The following is a 14,916-nucleotide window of genomic DNA, read 5'->3' on the forward strand; positions in this document are numbered from 1 at the left end:
CACATACAATTATAGGATGACAAATCCATAATTGTTACAGGGATTGTAAGGTTCTGTATTAAAATCACAATACTTATTGTAGGCAGTTTTTTGTTCAATAACTATAGAAAATTCTGGGTACCAAAGCCACGGGTTGGAAGATTGTTTTAAATCCCTTCCAGGGTGAAATGAATTCTAGTTGTCCAATAAGTCTGTTTTTCCCACCATAAAAAGTGTGCTTTGCAAGGTGCAAGCTGCACTTGAAGCAGCAGGAGTTTTAGTTCAACCTAATCAAGCGGTTTTGTTTTAAAGCCATTTGAATGTTTAATCTTCCTCCTTCCCTCTTTCTGTACCAAGAGGTATTTACAATAAAGGGGAAACAGTGCCTCTAAATCCCTAGGAACTGCCTGGACCAGAAGACTGTGCTTTATCTTTCACCGGAAACCAAGTGACTGTCTTTTTATTTTATTTTTAAGGTTACAGTATTGGATTTTTTAAAGGTCAGAAAAAATAGATATGTATCAATTCTGAATAATTTTTCAATGCTTTTTTTAACCTGCATTTTTTTTCTAAGATGCCACTATATCTTTAATATCGGTCTCAATCCTTTCCTTTCAGACGGAAAGAGAAAAAGGTGGTGAGAGTAACTCGATGACTGCAATTTAAAGCAAAAATATTTTATTATAATTATAAATGATTTAATAGTTCTACAGGAAAATTATTATAACAATCATCATCTCTTTATGAAAAGATCACACCTCAAGCATCTTGTTTGTTACAGTATATAGCAAATCAGCCCCTGGACATTATCATCTTAGTTCTCAATTTTGGTTTGGGCCTCGAGATGAAAGATTACACTTAAAAATGTTTAGGTCAAATGCTTAGCTATGCAACAACACTGTGTTCTGTTGTTTTCACAACTTTCTTACATGAGTTACATTCTGAAACCCTGTCCTTCACTGCTGCTTTTCCTGTGGTTTCCTGCAGTCTGGTCAGAAGTGAGTGATAGATTAATCGATGCACAGCCTAATCAGCCAGCTTAGCTCTAATACCCTGGACAGGTTCACATCATTATCATATCAGGTTCCACACATTTCTGGGTGACATATAAAAGGCAAAAGATTAAAGCCAATCTCGTAAAGAGATGCCAAAAGTCGAAAGCAGTGTTCACAGCAGTCTGGCTTTTATCTGGCAGAGAACCACAAGGAAAAAAAAGGAACTCCAAACTGCTCTAATTGGGGACTGCAAGGCAGATGGCCTCAGTCTTCATCACAGCTTTGTTGTGGTACAAGTCCCTCCCAGCACCAAAACCATACTTCACCACAGCTCACAAACCAAACTTGGAAAACCTTTGATTACTGGGTTTCTACTAAGGTTCTAGTTTGTCTAACACTAACACACTTTGAGAACTCAGTAATTCATATAAATCATCTATAAACATCTTCACACAAACTGTTTACAGCTTGTTAATGATGCATTAAAAAGGAACCAGGTTTTTAGACTTGTTGGGGTTTTGGTGTTACCGATACAAAATTGCACTTGGCACACTGCAACTAAGAATATGATCAGAGGTTTTATTACAATGTAGCACAGACAGGAATGATATATGTCTATTTTATTCCATGACACAGAATCCAAACTGAACAAAAATGCCTTCCCAGTTGTGAACAACATGGTATCAATTGGATACCGTTATTAGTAACACTGTAATTTTAAACCCATTGGCAGATAAGATATGTTCTACATTAGGGACATATTCCACTAGTTTTAAGTGCCAAATATGCAAACAATGTGTCTTTTGTCTGTGAAGCATATTGCTATATTAACTTTAGAATTGCTTTTGTAATTTGCACTGTCTATAAAAGGTCAACGTATTATTTTGCGTGAACATTCAGTCACTAACTGGTTTGTGAAACCTCAGGGACAGAAACAGAAAAATAAGCTGAGTAATACTGCAGATCACCTTAAACTTTTTTAAATAAAAAAACGTTACAAAGTAGTTTCATGGTACAGATGTTGATATTTGGCAGAAGAAAAGAAGTTTGTTAAATGTTGTTGTCCATACTGTTATTCCCATTATAAGGTAGAACAACCATACCATGGTCTTTAAATGGTCTTGTGTCTTTTATGGAGTTGTATACCATTATGAATGCATTTTAATGATTTTCGAAAATCATGACCATAGTTTCAATTTACGCCTGCTTAATGCGATAGTACACTAATGTGCAATGCCAGAAACTAAAGCAATAAGAACACAAAAAATTAAGATGGGAATGTAATACAAAAATACTTCAATCTAAACCGGATGCCTAACACCCATTAACAAAAGACTGAAGGTGCATTTTTTATTACTACAAATCTAGCATCCAATTTCCTTTTACCCCATTTATATATCTAATTGTGAATGCAAGCCCACCTCCTGGATGTAAACTAAACCACACTATCTGGCTGCTCTCTACCCACTGATGTAATTGAGATGTTGCTGAGCTACTGAGCCCAGAAGCCTGGGTATCTAGTGTAGGTAAATGTAAAGTAGACCTGATTAGGCATCAGTTTAACAGAGTAATCAAAAGAAAAAGGATTGTTTTATTTGAGGAAACTTCCTATTCTTGTACATGGCAACAAGCCCTAATTGTACTGTAGGCTCTATCAGAGCTCTTCAAATTTTCCACACTAAGTAACATCATTAAGTGTTTCTTATAAAGACTGCTTTTAAATGGTTACCCAAGCAACAGTTTAAACCACCTTTGGACATTTGAAAGCTTCTTGATAAACCCTGTGTAAATGATGATTGCGCCGATTGGTCACCTGCAACTCTTTGTGCAGGTTGCTCACTCGTTCCTCAGAGACGCTCTCCAGCTCATCCAGTGTTTGGATCAGAACCTCATTCTGTTCACTCAGGTCTTGAACAAATGACTGCAGCACCTCAGTCTTCAGCTAGGGGGAGACAGAGAGGAGGAGTCTTACAGTTCAGGTTTCATTCATTGGTATAATCCGCAGCAGGTCTTTCACAAATAAGCAACTGAAACCATGGTTTAAAAATGTGCTAAATGCATTTAAAGGTGAGGCTTTGGTACTGATAGTACTGCAGGTCAGGAAAAATTTAATGAAAATGATACCTGAATTACAGATGAGGTTTGTATTATAAAAGTCAGTATTTTCAGGGAATCAATCAAGTTATCAAAAAAATTAAAAAAACACGAGCAAAGTGAGCTCATTTCAAAGTAGGGACACTGGAGCATTCAGAAGCACAATCTAAGCATGTCAGTCACCAATGAAATTACATTGTCAACAACCCCGACTGATGAAGTCTCAAGTAATAGCACTTCTGCATGATCATATGATACCAGTCACCATGAAAAAGCATCACTGAGATGCATACAGAATGACTTGTCAGAAATCCTATGAGCCATTTAAGACCTCTCATCACAGCCACCACTGCCAGAAGCCTTCCAGATCCCTGCAGTGTCAATGTCCAACTGGCAGACTGTGCAACAGCCTGTGATGTCCTCATCTTCTGTTGCCTTCATCTTCAAACATCAGAGATGGAATCCCTGTACACCCAACATTATGGGTCCACAGGACAGCAGCCTTCTCAGACCCCATAAACCTGCCCAGCAGCTGAGAGCCATTAAGGAAACCATGGGCTTGGTGGGCACTCCATTCTTCAGGCCTGTAGGACAGTGGTTCCCAATCCTGGTCCTGGTGACCTCGCACACCTGTGGGTTTTTGTCCCAGCCGAGCCCCCAGTTACACCATCAAACACTTGCTTGACTTAATAATAATAAAACAAATTTGAACCGTTTGTTCCTAGCTCTTAAACATGGTGGAGTTTGAACCATTGTATTTTGTAAATGAAATAAAATCCCAAACTTGTGACTAGAAAGAAAATGCAAATATTCAATTGAAGCAATGTCTTAGATCAAGTCAGGCTTCAATTACCTATTTAAGGTGGGATGGGATGATAACCTGAAGGTGTGTGGGTCACCAGGACCTGGGATTGAGAACCAGTGCTGTAGGACGTGCTAACCAGATCATGAGTTTCTCTCTTTCACGATGGAGATGTGACCACCCAGGCGAGTCAGCCAACATCCACTCCTACGTTCGCAAGAGCAACCACCTGAGCTTTAAGAGAGATGCTCGCGTAGATCGTCTTCAAGCCGAGATCTTTTTGACTGCATAGTCAATAAAATCGTTTTTAAACTTTGAGGGACCTCTGACATTCTCTACTTAGTCCATTAATTAATTCAACCCACCACGTCCTTAAACATGCAATGACATGCCAAATATGTCACCATGCTTAAAACAATAAACAAATAGTTTCCATAATGAGATTTGTTTAAAAAATACTCACACATTTAAGCAAAGATGAGATGTTATACAGGATATTGTAATGACTCAGCTTAGCTGAGAGAGAATGAATAAAATGCTGGGAATATCCATGATTGAATGACAAGTCTTACAGCAGTAAGTGAATAAAGCCCCTGACAAAAAACAGAAAGGATCTTCAAACTACCGTGAGCATCCTAAAGATGTTTCTCTGTGGCTGATCTCTGTAGCCTCCCACTTCTTGCTCCTTCTTTGTGATGACCAGCACCCTGATCCAGACAGACAGGCTGGGAGAAACTTCGGCCTGGGCTGTCAGAAAACATCCAGGCACTGAATTATACTGGTACGGCAAATTGTTCCCCAATTTACATCACTGGTAGTAATAACGAGTATGATTTTATTAGGCATACGCAGGAGCTGATTTCCAATGGCAAGTTCATTTATGTCTTGTGTAGTCACATGCTTTGCTATCTTACAAATGGAGAGAACAACTTGAGCCCTACAGACTAAAATTAAGCACAGATCTACATTCAGTACATCTCACATCTGTGTGGTTCTGATGAGGAGTAAAACCTATATAGACATTTGAATTCAAAACTTATTTTAAGGTGCTGAACTAAATTTGCTAATGTTTTATACCCAAATACTTCAAATTCAATGAAGCAACAGAGCACATGATTCAATGTTTTATAATATTTAAAGTAGTTTATTTCTGAATTGTGACGCTCACATAAAATAAGTCTCAATAGACAAGCTACCGCCTATGACATGCAAATGTGCAAGTTTTAACACCAAGAACAGATAAAGTCAATGCTAAAATGATTTAAAGAATTCACTGCCAGTAATAAAGGCCATGTGTAACTCAGAAGGAAAGAAAACATACATTGCAGCATACATTCTGTCTGAAGATTAAAGTTTAGCAAAGTTTTCTGCCTGGAGTATTTCAAAAAGACACCAAGACACTTGGTTTATAAAAGTACAGCAATCAAAAAGTAACTTAGTCAGTTATGTGCCATTACAAAAACAGACAACAGAAACAAATAAACAGCTTCAACTCAGCAACTCAAATGAAAAGGGAACAATGGCTATCACATTGCTTGTCCACAATTGCCAAAGCACTTTAAATTCAAACAACATGATTTATTTTTTTTTCCCCATCCACCTTTTCCAAGAATCAATTGGGAATGGTATGAAAAAGTAATATTCAAGCAATAAAGCTTGATTTACACCTCTTCTCCCCCCCACCCCTTCCTTTTTTTATTTGATCACTTAGCTGGGATCATATAACTGTATATTAGACACAAATGAAATCAGGTCTTCTGCACATTAAGGCCTTGTCTTTTGCAACTACATCCCCCAAACCCACCCTCCCAAGCTCCTGTAGAAGCCAAGGGCAGAGTTCCATTCATTTTCAGGCCCATTTCCTCCTATGATTAGACGATCAATCAATCCCAGCCCTCAATCTCATCAGGCAGCCAGGATTATCTCCCCATCTTTCTCGCTCACTCACACACACCGGCACATTAACATCAGATCAAGTATCACCGCTTGCTGTCTGTAACACCACCCGCCACAGACATTTCCTCTGCTTTTTTTTTTTCTCGTCTCAGCTGGCAATACCAGACAGCAAAATTCATGCCAACTGAGACAGAACAGTCTTCGTTAATGCGAGTTTGTGAAAGTTTTAATTTTCGAACGGTGCCCCTTTCCTCCTAACTTGCTGTGAAGTTCTGAAGGTCAGCGTCCAAGCTTGGCAGGAATCACTCAGCTAAGAAATTGTTTCCTTTTCCAGCAGATCCCACACTATACTAGGAAACCGCACAAACAACAAAAGCCCACGTGAAGCTGAAGATTTCTTAACTTTTTTTTTCTACTGTTAATTACAGAAAAAGAAAAGGCCAAGTTTGTACTGACCCAGGACTCACATCATAAGGCTGTACTTAAAAGGCCAGGCTCATATTTCCTAAATATACAACATCCATGCAGAAATCACATTTCTAAGCTTAGTGTTTTCACAATGAACCTGTGAACAGCCAACACTTGAACCTTCTGTCTATATAAAGACCACTCTGTGCTGTAAAGAGATTTCCATCCATAAAAAGCAGAGTCATTGTGGCTCCCTATCTGTGGCACCTGTTTTACAATGTGGAGTAAGCACCTTTTCACTCTTCTTGTTTACACATCCCTAATTGACGAGTAAACTGCCACTTATAAACACTAGAACTCCATTAAACTGTTCTATTCAGCCCTGTTCACCCTTTTTCAGAATATGAGGACATAAACACAGCTGAAGTAAACAGAGAACAAGAGGACACAGCCACAATGGGGTATATCTACACAGTCACACACAATGTCACACTCACAGAGACACTTATGTACTGATTTGAGTGCGACCCAGATATAGTACTATCCTGTCAGCAATGGCTCTAGGATCGCATACAATAAAACCTCTAGTTTTGCTCTCTTTAATTACAGAATTCATACTGGAGATAAAATTTCTGAAACTAAGAGCATAAGAGTATTTCAGTTTCAACAGAAAATAGGTTGTACTTATTGCAAAATAGTAATAATCCATTAACAAGGAATTAATAGGAACTGAGAAATAATCTGTTCTGGGTAAAACGGAATAGATCAGAAGCTATATTTTTTTTATTCAAACAAGTGAATAAAAAAAGTGAACAATGGTGAATAGACTCTTTCTGCCGCCAAGCTACCTCAAATACTATAAAATGTCAATTTTATGTTTTATTCAATGGTTTTATCCACAGAACAATGGTGCGGCAGTTTGCATTAGTGCCTCATAGCACTGGGGCCGAGAGTTTGTATGCACTTCCTGCATTTGCGCACGTTTCCTCTGGATGCTACGTTTTCCTCCCACGGTCCAAAGACATATTGGTAGGTTAACTGGCTTCTGAGAAAGCTGGCCCTGGTTTGAGTGCGTGTGTCTGTGTTTGTGTCTACTGTGTCTGTCTGCCCTGCGATGGACTGGCATCCCACCCAGGGTGTATCCTGCCTTAAGCCCGTTGCTTGCTGGGATAGGCATTGGCTCCCCCTTAACCCTGTATTGGATAAAGCAGTTAGAAAATGGATGGATAGATCTATAGATCGAATGGCTAGCAGTTACTTATATAAGGGTATCATGCATCAATGGCAGAATCGAATACCTTTTCATTAACCTGTGAAGCACCTACAGTAGCATACTATTAGCGTGACCACAAAAATTCCTAGAACTCTTGATATGCATCATGAATTGGAGTCTCTTATTAAGCTTGTAGGGGACATTTTAGGAAAAAAAAAACTTTTACTCTTACTATTATAGAAATCTTAAAAAGCTTTAATCAGCCTCGATCTGCTGAGAACATGAGTTACAGTACCTACTTTCCATCCATGTCAGCATTCGGTTTTGGATACAGTGAAATAAAAGGCAGTACCAAACACTTTCTCTCTGCTCACACCATTCCTTTGCACAAAAGAGACCCTGGAAAATAATGAAGCTTAAAAACCTGAGAACATGTCAAATATGAATTCACTAGATAAAACGCAAAATTGAAAAGATTACTTCTTTTGTCATAAATATGTTACATGACATATTTTTGAACGCACACTGACCAAAAAGTAACATTTCTTCAATGTTAAATAGGCGAAGTCATTCAAAAAAGGTCTCTTAATGGGATAGTGAAATAACGCAGAAAGCTTTTTGAAGAAACGACACTAATTCTTTTAACAAGACTGTTCAACTGCCAAGCTTTCGTGTTGGTTCGGCACCTTTCAGCTGTGTGCACCAGGCTAAGACAGTTACAAACTCTCCCATACAAGGTATTTCACGCCCTGCCCTTGTCTGGCCAGCTCAGGCATCTTACTGCTGGCTCCTGACACTCAGCCCACAGTGCCAGCCCTGTCACTAACAGGATAAGAACATATAGCACATAATTTACCAAACCAGACAGCAGGAAAGGGGGGTATAGGACTGTTTCTCTTTGTCCAAATGTCAACAGTCCTTAATCAGTTTGTGACAAGAGATTGCATTTATTTTACTTAAAAATAAAGAAGCAGGACAGGTTCTCAGAGGCATTTTTTTCTGCAGAGTTATTTTGGTCTTATCTGCAGATGACTATGGCCTGTAACATTTCACCAAAAGACAACAATCTGACATTCAAGTAAAGAAGGGAAAGACCGCAACATTAACACTAATTCAAAACAACAGATTCCAAACTAATGCACATGGGGCTTTGCAGGAACGTCAAATTCTTACCTGCAGAAGCTACAAAAATAGAACTGACCACCAAAAGGTAGGAGGACAGGATGTAAGATTAGCAGCCAGCATGCTGTAACCCATGAATTATGGCTGAAAAACAAACTATTATCCTTGTTTTATGGCGAACAAAGCAAAACAAAATGCAAGTTTTTGTGCCAGGAAGCAGCGAAACACAAAAATATTGCAGAGGTGATTTAGCATGAAACAGCCCCAACATGCCTTCCCCTGTCAACAGCATCAGTGCAGTCTAGCCAGACTTGATTTCTGCTGTTTAATCTCTTCAGAAGCTTCCAACACTGAACACTTCACAAAAACAGATGACGCATGGCGCACTTTCAGCATAAATGAGCTGGACGGAGAAAAAAAATAGCAACAATCCATCTACACAGCTTTCTTATTCATGCAACACAGGATGCTGCTTTTCCAGGATATGTTCTTTTGAGGATGAAAGAGTACAAGCACAGATGGCTGCAAAAACACAGTGCTGATCACAGAATCTCACCTGCAGCATCTCCTCCCTGCCCTCATGTGACTGGTCAATTCGTCGAAGGCGCTCGTGGTACAGCGCCCGGAATTCTGTCAGGAGTTTCTGCATCTCTGCTGGGCGCTGGGCACCCCTGCAGGACCCACTGTCCCCAGCAGCTGACCTATAACCTGCCAAGACAGCACATGCTGAAGTCGGAGTGCAAACATTTTCAGCTCTTTCAGCGCTCTGTCCTTTCTACCCATTGTACCAATGTATGCTTAGAGCTCTGGCACAGTGGTTAGCATTGCGGCCTCGCACAACACTGGGGTCTTGGGTTGATTTCCGGACCTGGAGCACTATCTGTGTGGAGTTTGCATGTTCTTTCCATGTTCACGTGAGTTTCCTCTGGGTGCTCTGGTAACCTCCTACACTCCAAATACTTACTGGTAGGTTAATTGGCTTCTGGAAAAATTGTCCCTAGGTGTGGCACGTCTGCGTTTGTGTCTGTGTGTGCTCTGCAATGGACTGGCATCCCACACATCCACATCACATCTCTGCCTTAAGCCCATTGCTTGATGGAATAGGGGCCCCCATGACCCTGAACTGGAAGAAGCAACCAGACAATTGATGGATGTTTAGGGCTGAAAGCCATGCTTAAAAAAGGTCTTGATTGCTTTATGAATGTTTTAAGAAAACAAAGATATAGGCTACACTGCCCAGCTAAACTACAAGTCCTACTGGGATACACAGTGATATTCCACTCTGGGAACAGCATTAAAATAATATTTGAAACCCAGGTGCCTTAATTCGTAAGAATTTCTACTGTTGTTATCTTCCGAATTACAGTAGTTTATCTAAAAACTCAAGATGATCCTTTGTAAAATCAGAAGCCTTTAAAATCTGTGCTTATCCGAGTCAGGAAGCTTCCAAAGCCCATTTGTGCCGTCAAACAGGCAGGGAGAAAAGGTGGAGAGCTGAAAAAAAAACTGTAGCACTTTGGAATTTGAACACCAGGCTGTATCTAAACCAAGACTTTCAAAAAAAAAATTAATAAAAAAATAAATCATATCTCCACTGAGAGTAACCCTGACCTATTGGATGATCCCGATAGGGCCATACTGCCCATTTAATTTATCTGTGTGCTCCACCCCCCCTTCTTCTTCTCCTATCTCACTCCTGACCAAGTCATATTCTGGATTAAAACTAATCCACCACGATAGAGAGAGTGCTGTTGATTCAACCCAGACCTTTCCAGGGATGGGTTTTAAACATTTCTGGAATTACTGAGCAGAACCCACTCTACCTTACTATGACCAAAACCCCAATGATGAAAAATCAAAAATCCTAATACTTCTCAGCGGTATAGTAAAACTACACAGCGGTTTAGCGTTCAAACCTATTTCAAAAAAGGTTTAATTTTTTTAATTTGTTTCAAATCAGCATGACCATCAAGTTACAACGAGGCTGCAACGAAATAGTTTGGGCATTTTTGTCTACAGAATCATCTTCAGGCACACAAAGATGAAATATACAGTATATATTCATCACATTTCAGCTGCATTAAAAATATTAGCAGTCTCCCCCAGTAATTCTTCGTCTACTTCCACAAAACATTTTGTGCTTATTACACACAAGAACTGCAGATTGAAACAGTACACATTTTATACTTTTTTATTTCCTTAAATTAAATATCAATTTTAACATTTTAGATTTAATCTTAAGTGACCGTATTCTCTTTGCTTCATGTCCATCAAGCATCAGACAACAGGAAGGTCTTTGAATGGACAGCAGTTCATTTCAGCGATATTCTTGAAGTTGGCTTGAATATTTAATAAACTAGAAAAGGAGAAAAGCTTCACATATTTTACCCAGATTTTCAAAGCAATGCGTCTTATGCAGACCTTGATTAAGCGCAAAAGCTTTTCTCTCTTAAAAGACAAGGTGGCTGTATGAGCATTTTGTCCAACTGGGTTACCGACACTGAGACAGTGGGATACACTACAGAATTCCATGGCTCACTCTCGGAAGAGACAGTGCAGGTAAGACTTATATTAACAACATATACGCATTTACCCTGACACCTTCTGCACACAGAAAGGTCATCATCAAGTAAACCTCAAAGATCTAAGCATCAGGCAGCAGGAAATGCCAAGTGACCAGCTGCCAGATGACCGGATCCTTGTGTGTTGAATACAGGAACAGAAAATACAGCACCAGGGAAGGATCGTACCCCTTTCAGTCACCCATGCGACGCAAGGGTGTCTCTAATCAATATAATAAGGCAATCACAGTTCTGGATGAAGTAAGAGATAAAAGATGCTGATTTCTCAATCAAAATAAATATCCCACTGTTTTCCTGGGTGCCATACATGCAAAGTCTGGATTACTGCAACACTGATTTTGCAGTTTCAGATGTTTACACCTTATTTTAGGTGTTGACCCCACTTCTGATAGATCCTGAAAATAGGCGCACATTATTAGTTTGGAAGAAAAAGAAAGGTTTGTGTCTACTATGTGTGAAATTATTTTTCTGACAACAGTTTATCTTTATATCCACAAACTATCGAAAGGTTATCTTTAGAAATGTAAGACAATGTTTCACCAAATATCCCATTTCTTTTCATGATGTGCAGTGTTCATAAAACACAAGTGGAAGTCCTTGTTACTCTTCTTCAAAGCAGTTTTAAAACATGCTTTTTAATTCTGCCTTCCTGGACAGAGCCATAACAAAGCCATACTTCAGCACTATGGAAAAAAAGAGAAGTTAAGAAAATGCAGACATGCTAACAGAGTGCTTAGAATGTATCAAAACCATTTTCAAATAAACAACATGGAAAGGGTCAGCATAAAAAAATAATACAGTCCAAGGGCATTTCATAGTAAATCCACTACAGATATGAAAGCCCTTGTGAAAGTTTGAAAGAATTACATTCTACTCCACCGAAGGCATACAAATCATATTTACAGTCTCTTGAGCACATTTCCCCCTACAAACTGATCTATTTAACCTTAAAAGCGCACAATCCACTGGCAGTAGCTAGCTTCTTATGTACCATTAGAAAGCAATTGATCCACTACTACAATAGTCTAGATTCTGTTATATTCTAGCTTTACCACATATTACTTAGTATTTTGCACACAAAAAAAAACCCATACACTGTTCAGTTACACTCTGCTGATTTTGCCACAGGTAGGTTTCTTAACCTAGTTTAAGCTCGAAACTGATGTAAACTGCAATTAAAATGCAATAACGTCTGAGCAGGCCGATATGTGCAAATATTACTTTAGGGACAGTTTCCGACAACCATGTTTTGCCTCGCATTTCTACAGAAAAGGGTTTATGTAAGCTTTTGCTTTTTCCCTTAACCCGTGCATGAAGACCGGCCTGGAGTTTAACTCACGTACAACCGGCCACAGTTGCTATATGAAATGAATGTTCATAATAAACATTTAACATATTTTAAAGGCACACAAATCGAAACGCATCCTGACGTCTTATTAAGGAACTCAGCTGAAGCGGCAATCTTATTCTATGAGCTCGGCTCAGTCGTGTAACAATACAGGTACGGGGGTGAAAAATGAAAAGTACAATGTTTGCTTGGCAATGTCACAACGTGGTAACATATGTGCAGAACCAGTTTCCCTGCAAAACACAAACAAAAACAGAACTTTTTGAAACACTGTATCTTTGATAACGTCTACAAGTAGAAAACATGTGATTCTCAGCCCCAGCCAGCACCCGTTTGTTGAGTTTTGTTGTCTATACCTGTTGCAATGCTGCTGCTTATCATTTCACCCCGGCTTGGTGCTGGTTCTGCCGACCCGACCTGAAACGGCCTGCACCACGCCGCACTGGGCTCCCTTTCCTGCGCCGCTCTAAGCATTTTTGAAACATCCACCCCCCATACCCGGACCAGTTAGGCTTCCCTGGCTACACCTTTAACCCGCCCAGGGAACTTCTTCTCCCGCTGCAACCACCTGCGCACACCGGCCGCCGCCTCCGCCTGCTAACGAACCACCCCCTCGGGCCAATCAAGGCGAGGAGTCCGCCCTGCGGGCACGGCGCCCCGGCCAATGGCGGCGGCCGAGCCGCCTTGTGCTGGGTGGGATCAAGCCAGCCGGAGTTGCCGGTGTGTGGAGTGCAAGTGAAAGATTTCCATAGAAACTTCGCAGCCTCTTCGGGGGGGGGGGCAGGCTTGCCTTGCCTTGTTCCTGGCTTGGTTGAGCAGGGGGGCGTAACTCCTCCTGGTTTGGACCAGCTACTGCTGAGGAGCGTTTGAGTGACAGTCCCCGAGGCAGCAAGCAACCAATAGCCGCAGGGAGTCCGCAGAAGGGGGTTTTAAACCAGGCTTGGTTGAAAGGAAGCCAGGCGTCTTTGGTTGTTGTGGTGACCAGTGCTTCCTCTTGGGGGGAAGCAATATAGTAAGTCTCATGTGATGTGACAGTTAATGCACTGTGCTACAGGCGAAGCCTTTTGTGTTGCAGTATGCTTTCATATGCAGTATAGATAATAACGAACATATCGGCTTGATTTGATTAATATTGCTTATATGATGTTGTTAAACTCACTTTAAACCTTTCTTTGTGTACATTACAACGTACACCTAATAACCTCAGAGAATAAATCTTATCAGGCGTAGTAATTATTGATAGTCATGTACTGTAAACACTATGGAGAAAGGACGCCATGCGATTAAAATGACAAGGAGCTAGAACCCATACTATGAAATAATATTTATTATTAAAAAGAGTTGCTGCGCTCTCCTTGCGTCATGCTGTTCATTCAGGTACTGTATGTTTCAGGTTTGGCAACTTTACTGTGAAACCAGAAGATAGCGTAGCGATAAAACGCAAATGGAGCTCGCATATTAAATTGTCACATATGACAACGTTGACCTTGCCTAAGACGTAAGCATCAGACGTTATTTAACACCATCCCGCTTCCCTACTGATATAATGTTCAAAATCAAGCAAAAACAAAATGTTTTTTTATTGCTTTTCTGTATTCCAATAGCACAATGCAAGGGGGGGGGGGACTTGGGCCGTGCATGATGCAGTATATCCTTGGGTGCATATAACTCCTCCATTGTCTGAAAGGCCTGTGGAGTGGCATTCGGATACATAATCTTGCATTAGCTTGTAATTTTATGTTCACTGTCTTAAAATGAAAATATAGAGAGGCTAGTTTTTTTTTCATATTAAAACATTCTGCAGGCACAGTGACTACATCAGCAGAGACTCCCTCTAGTAAATATAGCACCGTCTTGAAATTGAATTTGTGAAGCTTCTTTGTTTTATAAAGAATAAAAAATAACGGGCAGTGCGAATATATTGATGGTGTGTTTTATGCAGCTCCTTTCTGCTCAGTAGGTCCAGAATGAGCTCATGTAGAGAATCATAAGGCAAGGCGTATTGAAAGCTGCATGATTGCTATATTACTAGATTATTGACTTGAAAATTGCCTTCCCCGTATTCCTGTTTATTATGAGCGTATTTGTTTCCTGCTTTAAACTCCCTAGTCTAACACAGCTATCAAGACACATGATGCATAAGAGATACTGAAACTGATTGCTAACAATATTATTTTTTATAATGTGCTGTGAACTGCAGAGTTTAACAGTCTCATAAACATTTATAAGATTCAGTGGCACAACTGGGACCAGACAAATTATCAAAAACTGCTTGCCCAAGGGAAGCTCCCTTTACGCCTAAACACAATATCATACAATGTCAAAATCTCAATATTGTAAAAGCACAAAAGCAGAACTTGGTAATAGCATACATCCCAAAACATATTGCCAATCACCCTTCTTTAGTGATAGCTTCACTTATAAAGTAGGTTTTCAATCTCCTTAATGTACAGTATAAATACCACAGTCTGTATTTT

At 39.9% G+C, this 14,916-nt stretch overlaps 1 protein-coding gene across 1 annotated transcript in view; it reads right to left on the minus strand.

Annotated features, from left to right (window-relative positions):
* Window positions 1-12,913, minus strand: part of pmfbp1 (polyamine modulated factor 1 binding protein 1) — a 152,865-nt gene extending 139,952 nt beyond the window's left edge. Inside the window, exons 1-3 of the mRNA XM_088938848.1 lie at window positions 12,796-12,913; window positions 9,066-9,217; window positions 2,788-2,916 (exon numbers count right to left, since the gene is read on the minus strand). Of these exons, the coding sequence (XP_088794974.1) occupies window positions 2,788-2,916; window positions 9,066-9,217; window positions 12,796-12,913 (399 nt within the window). The remainder of the gene's footprint in view (window positions 1-2,787; window positions 2,917-9,065; window positions 9,218-12,795) is intronic.
* Between the last annotated feature and the right edge of the window lie 2,003 nt (window positions 12,914-14,916).

Source organism: Atractosteus spatula, chromosome 21 (genome assembly GCF_055471065.1).
Source record: "Atractosteus spatula isolate fAtrSpa1 chromosome 21, fAtrSpa1.hap1, whole genome shotgun sequence".
Lineage (NCBI taxonomy): Eukaryota > Metazoa > Chordata > Actinopteri > Semionotiformes > Lepisosteidae > Atractosteus > Atractosteus spatula.